At 37.0% G+C, this 21,191-nt stretch overlaps 1 protein-coding gene across 1 annotated transcript; it reads right to left on the bottom strand.

Moving 5' to 3' along the window:
* Positions 1 to 896: 896 nt before the first annotated feature.
* Positions 897 to 20,927, bottom strand: MYCT1 (MYC target 1; the record flags this gene model as incomplete). Its single annotated transcript, XM_079550261.1, is given in 3 exon segments — positions 897 to 1,423; positions 20,677 to 20,842; positions 20,844 to 20,927. Coding segments are annotated over 3 exon segments (777 nt in total).
* Between the last annotated feature and the right edge of the window lie 264 nt (positions 20,928 to 21,191).

The raw sequence follows: 21,191 nt of genomic DNA, 5'->3' as shown, positions 1-21,191 counted from the left end.
AGCAGGAAACTTAATTAAAAAACTAGTGGTCATTCATGCAATGCTTATCTTGATAACCATAACCAGACAAATGAGAGAGACATCAGGTTTTCTGTTCCCATACAGCCTTCTTGGGCATTAAAAGGTGGCTACCTCTTCAGCTGGCAGGAGATAGAAAATTCTCTAAAATTGTCATCAAGCACTTAATATGCTCTTCAAAACTTTTCTTTACATGAAGGATGATATACCTTAACATTTTTCTCATACTGTGAGGAATTTCACACAAACAGCTCTAACATGGAATCTTTTTAAGGTTCTCTGCAATCAGTGGAACCATGGATGGAACTGTGATGTTAAATCTTCTGCATGGCTTTTGTCTAAGGTTCCTCATTTCGAAACTGTTGTACGATTATAGTGAGAAGCTGGTTAATGGAAGTGTTCATTGGAATAAATATAAATATCCTTGGGAAAATGCATAGAACCAGAAAGTTTGGGTTTAATTTGCTTGTTTGCTATTTAAAAATGAACTGAATAGTGAAAATTGCAATAATGTTTGTATCAGTAATTTCTAAAATTCTCTTTGAGAAATGATCTTTTTTTTTTTTTTTTTTAATGCAGCAGCATTTTCTTTCCCCTAAAGAAAAAAATATAGTGGCTACAATACAGCAGTAGAAATATGTCAGCATGTTGCAAAGCAGTAAATTAGGGGCAGTAGTTCAAAAACAAGTGATTCATTGGATGGTGGGACATAACTCTCTAAGAAATCAGCACTACCTGCCTCCTGGCAGTGCACATGCCCTTTGCAATGTGTCACAGCAGCTGGAGACTTCTTGGAGATCTTCATCATGCACAGAAAATTGCTTGGGATGATTGAGGTTCCTCCAAAAATAACTGTGTGTTTGTGGCAAGGTCCTATCTCAGGAGTCTGGGAATGCTTTTATGATGGTTTCATATGCAGGAGGAGGGGTTTGTGTGGAGTGGCAGATACGGAGACTATTGTTAGACCAGTGGAATTCAGGTCGACTTAAACTGTTGGTTGTGCTTCCCACGAGGGTTGTAGTGGTGTTGGTGGGAGTGAGGGTGATCAGCTGACTGTTTGTCTCCACAGGGAGGGGAGGAGACTGCAGAAAAGGGTGGAAGGTGGATGCACGGAAACTTGACTTCCTGGGGAAAGAGTTGGCTTGTTCCAAGGAGGCTTGCCGCTGGAAGGTGAGGCTGGCCAGACTGAGGTTGCTTCGACGTTCACAGCTGCTGTTACGGTAAAATCCAGTCCTGCTAGAAGAGTGGGATGTGGGTCTGGACCGGCGAGTGAAGAGTGAAGAGTTACCCTGGGAAATGTGGGCACTAGCTCTGCGACGGGACAAGCAGGTGAATAAGACCCAGATGATCCCTCCAATCACTAGTCCAATCAACATGGACACTGTGAAGGCTATTGTTACGTGCTCTGAAATACAACAGAAATACACAGTAAGGATACTTTAGATCTGAAGCACAACCTTGCCTGAAAATGATTTGAATGTGGCTGCCTCCTTAAAAGATGAGCAAACCTACACATATTTGTGCAAAATACGCGAACCTTTGCAGCACGGAAGAATTCATACTGTTCTTGCTACAGGGTATTTTTTATTTAGTTTGCAGAATTCAGTAACATTTGGAAAGTAGCTTGCATTTAATACCAGCCTCTGTGCCAGCCAATGCAAGGGAAAAATCTTTAGTCTCTTTGAAAAATGGCCACCAAGAAGCACCAAGGTGTGCTTATGAAGCCACCAAGCTTTTTCTTCTTCACATACAAAATGTGGATTTAGACAGGCTTGCCATCTTTTTCATAGGTATTTATGTTCTGTGTTTGTGTTTACTAACTTATTACAAGTGAGGCATATCCATGTTCTTAGAGAATTAAGCCCAGTATCTATTCTAACAAGAGATTCATATCCCAGCCTTTTACCACTGACAAAAAGATACCTTAAATCCTTATAATAATTAGTGTAAGTCACCATACCCTGAATGATTTAGGTCAAAGGTAACTATCAGTAGCACTAAGTCTATTGAATAATTCTCACCTCCCATGCTTAATTTGAAAATATACTGATCTCCCATTGGGAAAATAAAGCAGTAAGATCTGAAAATAAAAAAAGAGCATGAGGAATGCCATTTTCTCCCCTACATGTTTTCATAGGTGTAGAGGAATAAGATTTTCTAATAGCTCAGGTACTTCAGAAAACTTGTACATTTGTAATCTTGAATAAGGCCTGAAACAAAAGGAAAACATTTACAGATCTCCTAAAAATACAAGCTGAGTTTAGATCACAAGTGAGATAAAACTCTGTGTTGACTACTGATTGAGAAAAGAGGAAATGAGTGAAAGAGAGCCATAGAAATATTTGAAATGATTATTCTGTCTGTGTCATGATGCTTGTGAAGCACTTCTGTCTAGAAGGAGAATGGAAAGGAATAAGGAAAAGAGTATTGAAGAGTTTATTCATTCAGTACTACTTAGGACAGATGAAAATGTAAGGAGGCCCAGAAAATTTGAATTCTAATTAAGCCACTGGCATTTTGGATGTATATACAATCCTGTTGTTGTTTGTTTGTGATCTCTGTTTTCAGATAGGTTTCTGATCATAATACTCTGCAAAAGGTAGATTAAAGATGTAGGTGATAAAGCACAGGATAGTTCTGCAATGCACATCTTCCCGTTAAAAATACTTTGTTGCTCTTTTGATCAGAGGCAGACCAGACTTAACCTCAAAATATTATTTTTCCTCAAGCCCTCATTTTTAAAACTAAGATACTCTTGACTGGGCAAACTGCAGCCGAAGGACAAATGTTTGTTCTATTTTTGCAGGAGCTCATGAGTAGCAGCATCCGGTGTTGCAACTCCTGCAGATCAGAGCCTCATCACCATCAGTAGCCTTCTGACAAACATGTAATGATTCTGCGCTTTATAAAGATATGTTCGGAATCATGGCAGGCATTACTGTGCCATTTTTCTTTATGTAAGAAACAGTCTATTAGGCTGTTCTAATGTGTTTAGCATCTTCAGTTGCTGCATATTCCTCCTCATCCTCCTGAAGATAGGAAGGAAGAGCCAGATCTTGGTGACCCTCAGTGAGGAGAGCCCAGAAGATGTTTTAAAGATACCTTCCCAAACACCAGAACTGTAGTCTGAGCATCCCTACTCTCGTCCTAGCATGGGCATGGGAAAGAGGAGCAAGAGCTAAACATTTTTAGATTGATTTCTTTCACATCTTGCCTAGAATTCTAGTTACATTATTATATTTTGAGACAGTCAAGAAGACCTCCAAACACAAGGGTCTGTGCTGCTTCCCAGTATCCACGCTTCTATTTGGGCTCCTGACTCTAGTAGAGAGGAGAAGGTGCTTTCTGTGAGGCTCACATGGAAGAAGATGAGCTCAGTTAGACAAACTAACATGTTTGGCTCAGGGACTGCCATCCACCACAGCAAGGGTTTGTCCCTGCATGCCTCTAGCCATAATTTTCACCACCTGTGCAATCTAATCAGTGCTTCACAGTTAAAAGCAGATGAGGGAATTGACAAAGGTATTGAGTGTGGCTCTTTAGTCCTTCCCACGTGCAGTTCCCTGTGCTGGAGGTACAGCACAGGCAATTATCCTTTTTTGATAATACCTTCATTTTATTTAACTTCTTTTATTCTCTTATTTTTCTACTTCTATGTTTGAATGCAAAAATAGAGGGTCAACTTATTCTCTGGGGAAACTCAGCTGGGCTAACTCTGATTATTGCAGTCCACATGTAGTAACCCATATCCTCTCATTTCAATTTGTATCTAAGTTTGATTCTTCCAGTCCCTATTATAGAAATATCACTAGACCTATGGGTTACTGGTACTTTTTTTCTTTCTCTTCCCAGACTATCCCTGACTTCAGCGGGAACAGCAGGAGCACACTAATAGGCCAAACTTGTTTTTTGTTGACCCCCTGAAGAGGATGAATTTCACTGAAATGTAGTTCAGTTCTAAAAACTTACACTGAATCTATGCTCATTGATTTCCTCTTTAGAACGTCCAGTGATCACAGCCCTGAGATGCATTGGAAAAAATACTACAAAACAGAGAAAAATCAAAGGCAGAGCAGGACTTGCTGCACCTGGGATTTTCAGGAGAACAGCTGGCCTTCACAGAGTTGTTTTTCTCATCCTTAATCTGGGCAGTGCCAGGGCAGGTTTAGCCTTTCATGAGAGCAAGTGCAATACTGCTAAGAAGTATCTCCTAGGGAGCTGTTACAATATCCCATGGTTTACTGAGGGCTGTGCATGCTGTTCTGTCCTCTGCTTGTAGAAGAGGAAAAAAACATTTGGGGACGTGTAGGGATGCTGACACTAACTTCCTTGGTGCTGATTCTCTAAATATGTTTTAAACCGTATGTTTCTCAGGTTATTCACACCGTCTTATTTATTTACTTATGTTACAACCGAAAAGATCAGGTATCTCATCTCAGTCAATTCTATCTCCCCTGATCCTCAACAGCAGTTGAGACAAATGATAAAAGTTTTTCAACAATAGAAAATCATGAGACTTCCAGGTAAAATGTCAGAAACAAAAGGAAACAAAGCATAATCCAAATCTGCTGCAAGATTAACAATTTGATACATTAGTTTCTTCAACTTTCTTGGTCTTTTTGCTGTATCCAGGTTAAAAAGGTCAGAGTTTCAGACTACTGTTTTTTTTCTGCTGTAGTTGTTGTAGATTTCCTTAAGCCTTTTATAACAGGCTCTTCAGCAGAGTCTGTTGTGATAGGACAAAGGGAAATTATTTAAAACTAAAAGATGGGAGATTTAGACTAGATATAAGAAAAAAAGGTTTTTTACAGTGAGGATGGTGAGGTATTGGAAAATGTCACCCAGAGTGGTGGTGTATGCCCTGTCCCTGGAGACACTCAAGGTCAGGCTGGATAGCTTATATCTGAGCAGCCCAATATAACTGTAGGTGTCCTTGTTTATTGTAAGATAATAGAACTAGATGACTATATGGGAACTGTTGATCATGGACTGAACCTCTGATTGACCACCTGAGGCAAGCAATGAATCAGCTGCAGGAGCACAGGTGAAGGCAATTCACCTGTGCTACTGGAGGGGGTGGAGCCTGGCTCCACCTCTCCTAGATCCCATTTAAGTGCTGACTGCCACTGAGGAAGGATCTCTTTCTGGAGATTGCTCCCTATGGAGTTTATTGTGAGTCTACAATGGTGGGCATTTTTCATTTATTGTCTTTCTACTGTGATGATCCTACTTAGCCTAACCTCTGTACACATACTGATTGTACAATGACTGTTAAGGCTCCCTTCCATGATTCCTTGTGCTATATGGCTCCTTCCATTCCATGGTTCCATGAGCTATATGTCTGAAGCATTACTATGTGTTCTGTCAAGCTGTTAGTCTCCAGCAAGTCCTTAAGCACTGTAGAATCCATGCAGAAGAAATTTGGAAGTCTTTTTAGTAAAGATGATAAAATGTCTGACAAGGTGCTCCTGAAACAAGTTCTTCCCATACAATTTTGGCAGTAGCTGGGACAATCAATCTGCAAGCCTTCTGAGAAGAAATATCTTAGGTAAATTTGACCAGAAAATTAACAACACAGCCTTATTAATTCATCACTGTGAAAAGTTAAGACAGATGCACAGTTTTCCTGCCACTATGCTCACAAATGCATACAAGGGCAAACTCTTCAGCTGGCCAAGTTCATGAAAGGATAGTAATATCATTTAAATCATGAAAGAGAGAGAAAAGAAATCAACTTCAGAGAGAGCTTCCCAAGGTAAGATCAACAGCAGCAGGGGGAAATGTACTGAATGCAAAGAACAGAGAGATGGAAAAGCACTATTCAGTATACGCATAACTTGAATCTGAACTGCATCGCTTCCTACAGTTACCAAAAATGGGCCAGACAGTCTGTCAAGCATCTCATCTGATCACGCTATTGCCAAGTGTAAGGTGGTAGATAACATCCTCATGATGATAGCTATACATTTCATCTCTGGTAGATGACTATTTCTAGTAGATTACTCAAATACTGTAATCTTCTTCATGTTTCAGAGCTATTAATTTTTTGTTGTTTCTCCATTAAAATAGAAATAATAAGGTGGTTTTAGAAGTTAAAAGTAGTAGTTTGTTAATCAAGAATGGCATTCCTCTGCATAAGAATGTAGCTTGTTATAAAGATGTCTTATGTATATTGTTAGTTCGTGTTCCTTTTCATTTACTTCAGTAACTGAAAGTAGTTTTGCCATCTGTTCTTCCTTTCACTTGCTCAGTAAGTTCATGACATGAAAACTTTAATTCATGTGGGATCCAGCAATCTTATTTGTAGAACATATCACCTACAAGTTGCTTGATTTCAGCTGTATGAAAAATGAGAAATATCAGAACATAATATTATCTTTCATAGTGAAAAAGAGTTATCTTTGTATTTTTGTGTTGTATATTCAAATTTTAGAGTTCTATTTTTTTTTTTCTTCTCCATTTTAATCTTTTACTTCTCAAATTTTTATGAAGTCTTTCCTTTATGGCACACCATATGCCAGTGACTAAAATCTTGCCCAAGTGAGCAGTCCTCCCTCTACGTGCACTTACACTTGCCTACACCCTGCTTTCCTCAAACGTGAAAGACTCTGAAAAGTGGCAGAGGCTTTCATCTCAAGTATGAGGAAATCCAGCTCAGTTTCTGCTTCACCATGAATTTTTTTTCCCCCTAAATGAACACTAAGTGACAAAAGATGATACAAAAACTCACAAACCAGAATGGAAATTCATTCCTGAATACTGCACAGCTTAGTGCAGAGCACCAGCTAGCGTATTTAAGTATGAACTGCACTTGTGAATGACAAATCTAGTAACCTGACAAGTAAGAAAGGTTCAGATACTGCTTGCCTTTTGAAGTGAGGTTCATCACAGTCGACAGTGAATATTTGTAACACAGCCTGAGTCGTGCAGAACCAGACAGGAGCAGTCCAAATGCGTTAAAGTTTTAATGAACTCATAAGGTGTTTCTTCCTGCAGCCCTAGATGGGGGAGCTGAAACTGCTCCTTCTCACAAATACTAGGCAGTGAACATGAAAAGGAACACCCTGTGCCCAAAGTGCTACCATTTTTTCCCAGCACAAAAGAAGTCAATAAATATATAAATAAATAAATAAATTCAGCTCTAGGAGCTCCAAGAAAACTTAGCTTAAGGCTGGGACTGGTAATAGAAGCCAGCTCCTATGATGCTGTTATTTGAGTTCAGAAAAAAAAAAATAATCAATTTCTCTGTAGCTGATAAGTGTTGACATTACTATCTTCCTGATAGCTGCCACTAATTGTGTTAGCAAACCAGCTTCTCATTAATCATTTGTAGGAAGTCCATGATTCAGCTGGGTGGGTGAATTTTCTTCTTTGTGAAAGCAGCCAGCTGTGGTCTGAGTCATGGCCGCAGCTTGTTAAGAAAATACTAAGAAATGTTATGTGGTACATGTGAAAAGAGGGAAAGAGACCATCTAAAACACAAAGTGATTCAAGCACCTGTGATGCCCAGGAAGCAAGCATATGAGGGTGGTAAGGTCTGGAAAACAGAATCTGTGCGAAAAGCCGAAAGAAGGGCAGGATGTACAGAACACAAGTGCTAATAAGATAGTCAATAATTAATAAGCTGTCAGAAAGGTCATTCTACCTTCGAACACGGCTTGTAACAGATATGTTTTATTCTGTCTATGCCAGTGCTTGATTATTTTCTGTAGCCACAGAAAGTAATTCTCCCACTCATAAATGAATTGTTGCTGCAAATAAAGCTTTCATATCCACTACAAATCAGGTAAGAAGTACAGAAATAAAGAATAAAATAAAGGAAATTCAGATTAGAACTGTAAAAGTTGTTTCTATCTGTGAGGACAGGAAGAAACCAGAACAGATAGTCCACATGAGTAGAGTATCCACAATCAAATATTAAAGATTATAATCCATACATCAATCAAATGTTTTTGTAAAATAGTTAATCCTGTCTTGAAAAAAAAAAGAAGAAAAGAAGACAGAATAGTGAAAGCTTGAGACTCAAATAGACATCATTTTGTATAGTTCATAAGATGTTCTTTGATCAGGCAAGCAAAATAGATCCTGGAATATCTGCAAGGAAATTAATAAATTGACAAGGAAAAATAAATGGCATTGTCTGTGTCTTTCAATGAATCCTGAGTTTGAAAAGCAGAGTGGGCAGCTGTTTGCTAGCAGGTTAAATTTTCAAACAAGCCACCTACTTAGAAACAAGATTGCCCTCTGCTGGAAATTCATGTTGGAAATCTAAATACAATGTAAATTACTCTAATTCTAATTAAATAGGATTAAAAACAAACAAATAATAATAATAATAATAATAAAAACCTAACTAAATGAACAGCTAGATGAAGGATAATAGAAGAGCTTGTAGTACCTGGAAACTCAGATTGAGTTGTGCTGCCATAAGCACTTTAGAACTGGTGTTTTCAGAGACATTGAACGTCATGTACAGTAAAGCACAGCATAAATAAATATTTGGAAAGTTAAGTGAAGTATAGCTTGTACTGATTTGCATTGCTTTGCAAATATCTGTGCTGATGGTGAAATGTGATGATGAGTCAGTTCCTGTTTCTTGATGTCTAGTGGTGTCCAGAATGAACTTTCTCTGTAAGAGCGTTTTTTGTTTTTGTTTTTGTTTTTTTGTTTTTTTTTTTAATATCATTCACTGTGATAAAAATTCAGAACAGCTGAACAAAAGCCTCTAAACCAACTCAGATGTAATAATGTTGCTTTGATATTACTGGCAGTTTGATTTTTTTACTGGAATGATAAATAAAGAGTAATTGTAATAATCAGAAGGAAACATCTAAGATAGAGATGTCACCATGCTTAATTTCAGGCCTTCGGCATAACTGCAAAACCAAGCACAGATTCCTCTGTGCAGACAGAGATAGAAACTTTGTTACTGCATGGTTTCATTGTAATTCCTGATGCATTACAAAGAGAGTAATGTAATTGTGATCTGTTTTGCATGTGCAGCACAGTCCTCTGGCAAGAAATTCTTATCAACCTCGAAAAAACAGAGCACAGCCCTAAGCTAAATATCCTCTGCATGGATCTAAATCAAACAATAAAAAACAATTTGCCACAGTGCAATATGGCTTCATTGTTATTATTTAATTGATAAGATAATTTTACAGAGCCTGAGAATAAAATCATTTCCTGTATGAAGAAGATAAGTGAATAGAGTGATGTTCTAATGTTAAAGAGAATTTCTTGAAATTCTTTTTAAAAAAAGAGTAAACAAACAAACAAACAAAAGTACCTTCAAGGAAACAGGAGAAATCCAGGGTTAGTACAAAGCACAGATTTTTCATGTTACTGGGAAGCCTACAGGCTTTGTATCATCCTCAGTCCTACTATAGCAATCCTAATGCCTGTGGTCTGAAACCAAAAGCCCAGACACAGCTTCAAAAGACTTGCTGTGAGAACCCACAAAAGGCTGAGAAGGATTTATATGGGCAACCTAAGATTTATTAGAATATAAAGAATACAGAATATATTAGAACATCAAACAGAGTCTTTTAAAAGAGAAAAATGGAAGTGACATTTCAGACTGTATAGTGCATCCTACAAATGGTGATTCTCAATGCAGTGCTTTTTGGAAATGCTGCAACCTCTGCACATTTGCTGCTGTGTCAGAAGTGCCTCCTGTCAGCAAGAGGCAGGACTTGGTTTCTTTTCTTCACTGGTAGCTCAGCTACTTCCAGAAATCAGTCTCTTCTTCACAGTTCCATATCTTTTAATCTCCATTGCAAATGTACATCGTATATCAGCATAAATGGGCAGCCCAGGGAGGTGGTGGAGTCACGACCCTGGAGGTGTTCAAGGAACGTTTAGATGTTGTATTGAGGGATATAGTTTAGAGAGAACTATTGGTGATGCGTGGATGGTTGGACTGGATGAGCTTGTAGGCCTTTTCCAACCTTGGTGTTTCTGTGATTCTGTGATAAACAAAATGAATGAAACTGATACATGTGTGCATCTTGGAAGAAGATGAAGAAAATCTATTGGGACCCAAAATTGTAAAATTTCTCAAAAAATGTCTCTTCTCATTCAGAACCCTTTTGCCTTTGAAATATTGCCGCAGAGTACTCTGCTGACAGCTTTAACATGGGTCATGCCTGCTCAAAAATATCTTGGAATGAAGATAGTATTTAGTGTTTTATTTATTGTCTTTTATTTATTTATTTTTGAGATCGCTAAAACTACAGCCTTCTCATGGTGAGAATGCAGAATGTTGTACAAATTTGAAGAATGGGAAGAAGAGGAACCATTTATGAACTTTGACGAGTACTGATCAATATTCAGTAATACTGACCAGTATCTTATTAGATACTGACTCCTTATTAAATACAGACTCCTCTTCCTGCTACTCGAACACCTATTTATTAATTTTTAATTAATTTATAAAATTAAAAAGTAATTAATTTATAAAATTAATTAAAAATTAATAAATAGGTGTTCAAGTAGCAGGAAGAGGAGTCTGTATTTAAATCATATTTTCATACTTTTATTTTATTTTATTTTATTTTATTTTATTTTATTTTTACTGTAGAGATACTTGAATTAAATCTATTTAGCAGAAATGCCAACTCATGGCCTGAAGCAGTGATTGAGCACCTGGTGGGAAGGCAGGGTGGGCCAACCCAGGGGTACAAGGGAGCTCAGGGGCATGCAATGCCCCTGAGTGACCAGAAGGAATAAAGCCAGGATCCACTCCTTCCTAGACCTTAGTTAAGGATTGGTAGTGGAGATGAGAGCATCTCACTGGAGATCCCTGTCTGTTTGAGGCCTTCTGAAGGTAAGCAGATTTTTTTTTTTTGTCCTTTGTTTCTGTAGCTTTGGATGCTGCACTTGCCTTGTCCACACTTGCTACATCCTGGGATTTTGCTTCCCTATTGTCATTGCTGTGTTTTCCATCACATTATGACATTACAATCTAGTAGTGCAAACAGCTTTCCTGCTACACTTATCTCCCACAGACATTGGATATCACATTGAATATGTGGTTTTGAGACTACATAAATGCATTTATGTGTGGTAGTACCGTCTTCTGAGATAACTTCTCAGTTATCTGTAATGGAGAAATTTGAGCTTGCCTTCTCTTGGTACTTGTGCTTCTGTCTATCAGTTTCAGATTTTTCTTCTGTCAAATATGGATCTGAATATCTACTTCAGTGTGATCTAGGAGTCTTAATTAAATGATATTGACAAAAATCTGTGCAACCACAACAAGCTTCAACTGAAGTCACGTGTCTACTTGGTTCACTCATTCTTCAATTAAGCTGGTTAGCTGAGAGATAGTATCAATATAATTTTTAAAGCAAAAGTTTTAAAAGGAGGTTATGGTAATGGTCAAATATCTCACAAGTCTGTGTTAACAAGCTGGATTTTGAATTAAAATGCCTGAGATAGGGAATTTATTTTCTAGTAAGTAAGATGTTGGAGAAGAAAAGCAGAGGCCTCTTCTGAGAAGAGGAAAATGCCTTAGCTGTATTCTTCAACAAGACATGTCAGTGCCCAAAGTAGTTTTTGCATTGTATTGAGCATATGTCTTTTTATCCCCCCAATTATTTTGTTGAATAATTCACAATGTCATTTAATAACAACCCTGTATATATTTGTGCTATTGATGTAGCTTTGATTGAAGTGTTTTAGCAGACAACTCTGAAGTTTTTCAACAAAAACCTTGTTTTTTAATACACAGATATCAAAAAGTCCTAAGTTTCTTTTCCATCTCCTCCAGAGGAAGGGGGTTTATTAATCGTCTTGGAATCCAATCCACAGCATTCCAAGAATGCAATAGATAACTTTTAAATTGTTGTGGTTTTTTAGGAGCTGTTAGGAGCATAATTCAGACTTGATTTACATAAACTTAAGAATTATGCAATATAAAATTTGGCTAGGTAGTCTTTATTAAGGTTGTATAGGAAGTGAAGCTTCCTACTTTGAAAGCAGGCAAATTAGTAGTCAAAGGGATATGATTATGAAATGAAGACAATCCTACAAAGACAAAGGCTCATTCCTGAGTCATGATTTTATTCTGTGGTCTCTTTTTATTGTGGGCATCTCATGTCATCTGCGTGCTTCAGATTTATCATCTGCATTGGGCTGACAGCACTGCTTACAGCCATTCATTTGGCTCACAAAGATTTTCAGCTCCTGGTTTTATGAGCTACAGTGGCAAAATGGAAAACTGAGAATAAATACAGAGCATTTGCCTTCAAAAATTTCTACCAGAAGAACTGAGACAAAATCTCAGCATTCCCAGAATGTATTAACTATGAATCTGAATACTGCTAGGCTCTAGCAGTTGAGCATACTGCTATGTAGAGTTTGTTTTGGGCAGAAAGCATAGCATTATGCTGCTTTTATTGTGTCCCTGGTATGTTAACACATTCACTAGTGTAGTGCTTGCAAGAAGAAACATGCTTTCACTAAAAATGAGATTTCTGGATCCAGTGAATAACTAAAGCATTACTCTCTTGGCAGACGATTCATTTAACAACAAGAAGTGACAAATACTTAGTCAATATATTAGGTGTGCCAGCCAAATACGTATGCACTTTTTAATTAATATTTAAATAATATTATGAATAAACTTTGCCTCATCAATCTACTACCTTTGATTTATATCATTTCTGCCAAAGATGGTTAAGTACTTGATAATTTAGTGTTTGGATGGTGGGGGTAGGACAGGGAGAGGAAATAAGAAAAGAAGTAGTAATTAGGAGGCAACAAAATACACCCTGAGGATGACAGATGCACATTTAAAAGAATAATTCATACACAAGAAGAAGCAGTGCTCAAGAATAAGGCTGGTCTTATAACACAGTTTTGTTTCTTTCATCCAGCTATGGTAATACCCTTTTCTTTGGACTTGCCAGAAGAACTGCAAGGGGGGAAAAGGGGCCCTCATTAGTATCTACTTTTATCTCTGTGACAAGCCTGCATTTAAGGCCTTGGAATCGATTTACATACTAGCTTCCTGAATGCAAAAGCTGATTAATGATAAAATCCCCTTTGCTTCTATGATGGAAACACATGCTTGTTTCACATGTTTGTCAAATCTTTTACTTCATTGACAGTAAAATAGATATAATTATATTAAAATTGGAGTAGTCTGAATCTGAACCTTGAGAAAAAGCATATATGATTTATCAAATTCTTGTTTGGTGTTTATATAAAACAGTAATAGTCTAGTAGTGGATAGATAATAGTACCATTGAAAACTAGATAGAAAAGAAAACAAAGCACCAGGCTAAGACATAGGTTTTTTTTTTCTTGGGGAAATCAGCATGGATAGAATATGTTTAGATTTGGTGTATGACCTTGAATCCTGTCCCTGATGAAACACAGAGGAAGTACTAACTTCCTACAGTATTTTGGAACCACCATAAGAGGTGTTAGAAGGCACAGTGCAGCATCTGTTTGTTAGCTGTTTCATGTGTTTTTCAGCAGGACTGGAAGGCATCACACAGATGTCACACAGGCACAGCAGATCCAGCAAAAATTACTGCCACATGAGAAAGAAATTCAGCTGAATATCTGCCTCCTAATCATTGCTTCTCAAACACACCTGGAGAGAACAGAGACATGGTATACCCTGAAGATGTGATGAGGAAGATGATCAACACCTTTTTTCTTATTACATCATAAGTCATAGTTTTATTTATCGTGGGTGATGGTAGTATTTTTGGAGTACTTCACAGGAGGATGTGGGTGTCCTAGGTGCTGTAAAACAGATTCACTGCTGTCACGTTGTCACGTTGTCACTGAAAGACAGATGTTTAGGCGTGTTTGCCGTAATTGCTGATGCCTTACCATCATATGCTTTTTTTTTTTTTTTTTTTTTTTTTTTTTTTTTTTTTTTTTTTTTTTTTTTTTTTTTTTGTTAAACTCAAAACCTTGTCATTGTTTCTCATAGCATTAGCACTAGTTAAATGAAAGATTTGTCCTGCCTGAGTTGCTATCCTAGGCTGTTGGTTTATGACATCCCAAATCAGCTCAGGACTGTTGTTGGGGAAGCAGGAAACAGGAGGTTCTTCTGATGATCTTGACCTGGCAGATTCCTCTTCTAGAGATCTTAGCTGTTTCAGCCAGTGGAGAGATGATGTATACAGGTCTTTATTGCCCCAGCAGTTCTGTATCTACTATGATCATATCAAAATTTTGTGGGGTACTTTAATCACCTTCTTGACACTAGAACACTTGAGAAGTACAAGGGTATCTGATAGCTATCTGATACTTTCTCCATTTCTGTCAGAGGATTCTTATGTGGGTTAGCATATAATGAAATCAATCACAATGAAGGGAAAAAAAATAAGAGATGTTGTTTGTTCAGGAAAATTCCTGTTGTTCCTGAAGACACACAGCAGAAATTTTTCTGATGTTGCTGTGCGTAGAGCAGTGCGTAGCCCTGTGAGAAGTGAGATAACATGTCTTGATTCCTGTAGGGATGGTGCCAAGTGTTATTGATGTAAACATTATTTCTGTTTTGTCAGGGTCTGACTAAAGTCCCACTCTATGAAGTTTGTGATGGACAAAACCAAAACTGTATGAAACAAAAAATATGGAAAAAAACATTACCCATTCAAATGAAACCTTTGATTATAAGATCTGAAAACATGACATTACTGTTAAATTTCTGGTATCATAACATTTAATTGAGTAGGTGAAGGAGGAACCTAGGATCATAGAACATATGAATTTACAGGAAGCATTAATGAAAATGAAATCAGCTTTCTGTCTGACTCTGTGTCACTGTCACATCATCATCATTGTTTTTACAGCACTCACATGAAGCAGTACAGGGTATTTCTCTGTTGTTGTTGTTGTTAAATAGAGACACAAAATGTGAAGAAATGAGCATTCTTATCTTCCAGAAATCCTATTTAAAATCTGCCTTCTAGTCTGATCATTTTCACAAATGTCTTTTGGGGATCCACCCTGCTCTAAGTTCAAGTTGATCATAGAAAAATAAAGCAGTTCTAGCTTCTCTGGTGGAAAAAAATGTGTTATACATCACGTTAAGATCTCTTCCCCAGAAGTTCAATCACATTTTGAAATAGATAAAAAATTTTGGCAACTTTTTTGGAGGGACGGGGGTGACGGAGGGGGTGTTACATGTGTCACCCTTACCTTTGCTCAACACAGCTGCTAACACATTCTCTAGGTATATTTGCAGATGTACTCTTCAATAAAGTCAGAGAAACCTGCAGACACATAGACTTGACCCGTCTTTACTTTTACTTATAGCCTCTGTCATGCATTTATAACATTCATACAAATAGAACTCTGCACTGCAGATAATATTTTGCACATATTTTAGAGAAGTAATGTAAGTAACGCTCTAACTAGCCCATATGAACAATATTTTCCGGACTAAAATGGTCAAGAAATGAGGTTTTGGAGGCAATTATTTTTCCCCTGGGTTTCTATCTATTTGTACAGTGGATTCTGAGAGCCTTCTGACTAAACTAGGAATCGCAACTCGCCCTCCTATTCATTATTTTCTACATTAGACTACATTTATATTGGATTCTCCAAGTTCACATAGAACTAAAATGTACCAAAACCAATCAATGACAACATTTGGATTGTACTCTCTTCAAAGCAAGTCTGGGAGAGAATGACAAACTTCTATTTGCTACTAGAGGTCTTAAAGGTTAGGTACACAGGTATAAACTAGAAAGGTAGTTTTGGAGGTGTACAACTTTTACATTTTCAAGGCTTAAGATTGAAAAAGTAAAGGAGAAAACATTAAGCAGATGATGGAAAGTTAGGTAAGCAATGAAGACCCAGCAGGGATCTAAGCCATTTATATGATTAGGAAAGAGTAAGAGGGGGAGGTGGATGGAAGGTTTGTTTACACGCAGTTGGTTCTCACTGTGATGGGGACAGAAATCTGCACAGGATTTAAGTCTTTCATCCTCACATACTGTGAGGTGAAACCCTTAGTTGCAAGTTGCAAGAGGTGGCTCAGTATCCCTGATGAGCCACACATCAATCAGACTCTGAAATTCAAGTCTTAAACAACAGAATCATTAGCAAAGTGCATGATAGGGAACTCTGGGAAGTCTGAGTGACAAAATCATCACTGAGGATGTAGTCATTGTTTGTCAGATGAAGAGATACAGAACAAATGTGAGACCTAGCCATTTAGGTCAGACTTCCCTATGTTTGAGAGCTGTGCTATAGTTTTTGTCAGTGCTGCCATTCACAAGTAGTATTTCAGTTCATAAAACAAGAGAACAGTGCAAAATCTATTAATTCTATGTAATTCTAAATCCTAGTAATTCTATGATTCTAAATCCTTAACAGCTATTATTGCTAGACTGGTAATGCAACGCAGCATATTAGAATATACTGATTAACAGGTTGTGCACAGAGGCTGTGGAGCCTTCAAGGTTCAATCAGAAAGGTTGTGGAAATTTTCAAAGACTGCCTAGATATTGTCCTGGGCAACTTACTCTGGATGGGCCTGCTTGAGCAGGAGTTTGGCTAGATGACCTCCAGAGGTCCCTTCCAACCCCAGTATTTCTGTGATTCTGTTTCTATGAATGATTTACTTGTATTTTCCTGCAGACTATATAGAGTGACTTCTTTAAAGCAAATAAGCACATTTTAATGAGGGGAAGATCAGTGGACAGACAAAAGAGAAAGACAAGGAAAACTTGACATTATATATAAAATCATTTTTAGCTTATAAAAGTCAAGGCATAATGCTTAAAGTGACAGTGCCAGACAGTTCTCAGTCTTAAAATACTGAATGCCAGCTGAGCACACAACACTCTTTTCCATACACCAGACAAATAGCACCTGAGATTATAACTCAGGGGAAAAAAAATCTTCTTAATAGTTTTAAAGGAATTAATTTTAATGTTGTATTACTTAAATAGATATTTGAGTAAAATTAGACTAGATTATAATCTAGGAATCCAAGTTTATGCCGATTAAGATGTACTTACATTTTTTTCTCTCTGCTGTTGTCATATTCAACAGATCAAACGTACTACTTAAATTGAATTTCCTGATCTGAAAGTATTTTACCATTTACACTGGAGGAATAGGATTGTCTCAAAACCATTTATTGTATTTAATTGTGTGCGACTGAAAATGTTTTTAGGAATTACAAGAAATGCACTCCTGGTTAAAATTGAAACATCTTTGTTTCCACTGTTCACTTACAAATCAAAATGAACTCAATAAAGACTATATTAAAACAATAAAAAATGAGATTAGTAGTTGATGGATGGGTACCAAAAGCTGAATTTCTCACTTAGCTAATGCCACGACAAATCTCCCTTTGAGACAACCAATAAAAATCTAATGCAGACTTTGTTTACAGTCCCACGTGACACCAACAGTGCTGAATTGCAGCAGAGGCTGTCTGTAAGTGCTTCTATCTCTGCCAAAGTAGCATACTATGGAGACCTACGGCAAAATAAGACTGCAGAGGCTACACGGCTCCATAAAAGCTGGTCTCTAAAACAGGAATGCTCCTGCATTCTCACAGCAAACTTCTCTGAAAAAACAAATACGCGTAAGAAGAGTCTGTGAAACCTCTGTAGTAGGAAACTACCAAAAAAAATGAGAATCAGAATTCCAGAGAATGAAACAAACTTGTGAGTTCCAGCATGTTCTCTTCCGTGCTTGTTGTGCTTACACAGACTGCATTTGCTCACAAGGTCAGTATCTCTACCAAGAGAATGATGAGTTTAAACTAAAAGAGAGCGGTCACATTCCTTTTATATTTCTTTCTGCCAGAATTGATTTTAGGCCAGAAGAACTACTGTTTTGTTTCTTCTGTTTTATATTGCTGCATAATTTTAGCATTTCAGAAATGCTGCAGAATGATGACAGTGAAACCTGAATTGAAAAGAACTAGGACTTGCAGGATCTGTAGATGAAGATGCTAATAATTCTCCAGCATAGTCATTGTCTTTATACTGAACCTACAAACAGAAGTGTGCTATATTTTTTTTATCATTTCTTTTTTAACCTGTTAAGTACTTGAAATGAGTTGAGGTAGAAGATTTAGGCTACTTTAAGTTATTTGCATATCATGACTTATATGAAGTTATACATAAATCTTGGTTATTAGTCCTATGTGGATGCATGTGTGTGTTTCTAACAGAATTGTGGACTGAAGATGTTGTAAAAATGTTTGTGTATTCACATATAATTAGAGAACAGTTAGTTTGTTCAATGTTTTGAAATTCTTAGGTTACTTCTAAGACGCTGTTGTAAGAAATTTCCATTGGAAACTGGATGCCTTCAGAAAACAGGATGCCTGTACATTTTCCAGAATAGAGAATTAGCTGTTGGACAGTAAGTTCTTTCTGAATTGTGAGAAATTAAATGTAATTATGTAAATTCCTCTAACAATTTTTACAGCATTTATTTTTTCCCCATGAGCTTTTGCACACACTGAAGTTTACGTATTGGTAGAGTCCTTGGGAGCTACTGAGAAGTCACCTATGCATGGACAAGGATCTGCATCTTGGTGATGTATTCACATTCTCAGCAGAACATGGTTAGTGAGTTAAAAAAGATGAAACAGACTGTAAACCATATCCTGAAAAAAAAAAAAACCAAACAGCTTCAAATGTTGTATACTCATTTAATAAAATATATATTTATATCTAATATGTGTAGTTTTATTTTTACCTCACACATTTCCAAGGATGTCAGCAAACACATTTCTATAATTTTAAGCAATGTTTTCCTGCAGTGAGTTTGTATCAGTCATAGTCTTCTGATGCTGGCTGCTATATGGAACAGTGTAGTATCCCTCCCTAGTATACTGCATGTGATATATCTAAAGGAAAGGAAGAGGAAAGCTATTAACTCTTCTAAACTCAATCAGAAAAATAAGAAGAACATGTGAAGCATCTCTGCTTCCTAAGTCGTGTGAGCTCTTCTCAAAGATTTCTCTGCTATCAGAGTACAGGCAAAAAGGAGCTGATCATGGCTGGAGAAAAGTCAGTCTCTGGCAAGCTAGGTGTATAATTCCAGTGAGAACCAATGCTGGCCCTTTCTGCAGTAAAACAGCTCAAGCATGTGCTGCTCTGTGTCATCAGATACAGCTCTTGGCACTGAAATATCAGGGTTTGGCACACCTGGTGAGAAGCCTTAAATGAAATAACTGAATTAAGCAGCACCAATGTAGTCCCTTGAATACAATATGCCGTGGAATTTAAGTTCACTTCTTAAGTACCTTCTGTGTACCTTTTCTGACTCATCATGAAGATGGAGGGCATCTTGCAAAAAATCTGGGTGTCACTGTTAGTGAATTGTTATATACAATAATACAATAACAATATGTTATATTGTTAGTGAGTTATATATACTTTTCCTGTTTCTTGTGAATGAATAATTTGTGTCAGATTAAATCAAGTCTGTATTAAGAACAGGCAGGACATTTACAAAAGGATTCTTAAAGTAGAGATGACAGTACTTCCATTTTTGTTCTGAAAGTGACATTTTAGAATTACAAGTAATTCTGTTCCACAAATACTTACAGTCCATCAGATAATAAAAGACTAAACATTAATAACAGTATTTATTTTTCCTCACTTAATATCGAAGTGCTTTACAAAGACATCCAGTATCATTACTCCACTTTCTAACCTAAGATACAAAAACGCAATGAGTTGCTTGTGACCTCCCAGTAGGAAAGTATATGTGTCAGCACAGGAAATATGTGTTGGGCATTCAGCAGACTCTTGCATCACATGCTAAGGAACAGAAGGAGCTTCTTGAAATCTTCTTATATAGTTATTTTCCACTTTTTTCTGGGGTGCTTCCATGTAACAAAATTCCTAGTATTGGTTCTTGCTAGTGCATACTATTTTTTATCCTGGCACAGTGCACAGATTCTTGAATTGGCCATTGCTCAATAATAATGGTAAGAGAGATAAAAATAGATCATATGATACATTCTTACAATACCTGCTAATGCTAATACATGTTAATGCTAAATAGAGGAGTTGATAGAACTTTTTGAGTGGAAAGGTTCTCTGCAAATTAGCTAAATCTAACTACGTCTACTGAGTTTCAGTATAACATACATTTTTACTTCACACTGTATACATATCAGTTAACTGATCATTACCAAGCTTGGATGAAGGAAAATGGTGATAATGGATGATAAGAAAAATACTGAGGAAAATACATTGAGGAAAAAGTAAGAGAAATCTGATCATGAGATACCATAGAAAACTACCAATCTTGTTACATTCTACTAGATTGAGAATTTATTACAAAGGTTGCAACGTTTTGGTTTCGGTCTTTTTCATCAGTAGATGAAACAAATCATGCCTGTCATGTAGGTACATCCATTAAACAGTTCAGAATGTCTACTTGATCTGAAACACGCTTGAGTCAATAGACCTTTTCAATGACTTCAGTAAGGGGCTTTGTCAAACAATCAATTCTGCCCTAGTTGTTCCTACTGCTTTGATTAGTCAAAACTCATGATAAAACTTTGTCGGAGAAGCATTTGGTAAACAATCTTTTGCACTGCAAGAAGCGCTAGTGAAATCCAATCTTTTTTTCTAAGGCAATTAACAACTAATCTCAGCATCTACTTCAATGATATTCCAGAAGAAGAAACAAAATCCTTACCCCAAAACTTTGGTGGCCATGAAACCGGTGAGTAAGTACTGTTCTTATCCATAACATCCAAAAGACAGATATAAAATAGTATGTCCAAAGTGCAGCAATGGATTTCTGAATGATTGAGATTTAGTGGTAGAAGTAATGCTTCTGTGCTGCTAGGGAACTGGTTTTTTTTGTCTGAAAGGAAATGGATGCATCACATTTCCTGCTTGTGGACTCGAATTAGCAAGTGCTTGCCTTATCTTGAAGCCCCACATGGTTCCTGAGACAGAGAAATAGTTTCCTTCTCGTCATTTCCTCAGCCAGAGTGAATTGACTTAGAACAATACCAAATCTCCTCTTTCCCTGAAACTTTTTGAACCCCAAAATATTTGGTGGCAGAGAAATGCAATTTCTTTTTGTTTTTTTTCCCCTTTACTTATTTTCTATGTTAAAGAACTTTCTCAAATATTCCGAAGCACTTACATCCAGCAGTAATTTCCTATAAAGAATAAAAGTGTGAAGGAAGCTTTTAAAAAAAC

This window comes from Tetrao urogallus (assembly GCF_951394365.1).
Source record: "Tetrao urogallus genome assembly, chromosome: 2".
Taxonomy (NCBI): Eukaryota; Metazoa; Chordata; class Aves; order Galliformes; family Phasianidae; genus Tetrao; species Tetrao urogallus.
Note: the sequence above shows the minus strand (reverse complement) of the source record. Positions and strands in the feature narration are given on the sequence as shown.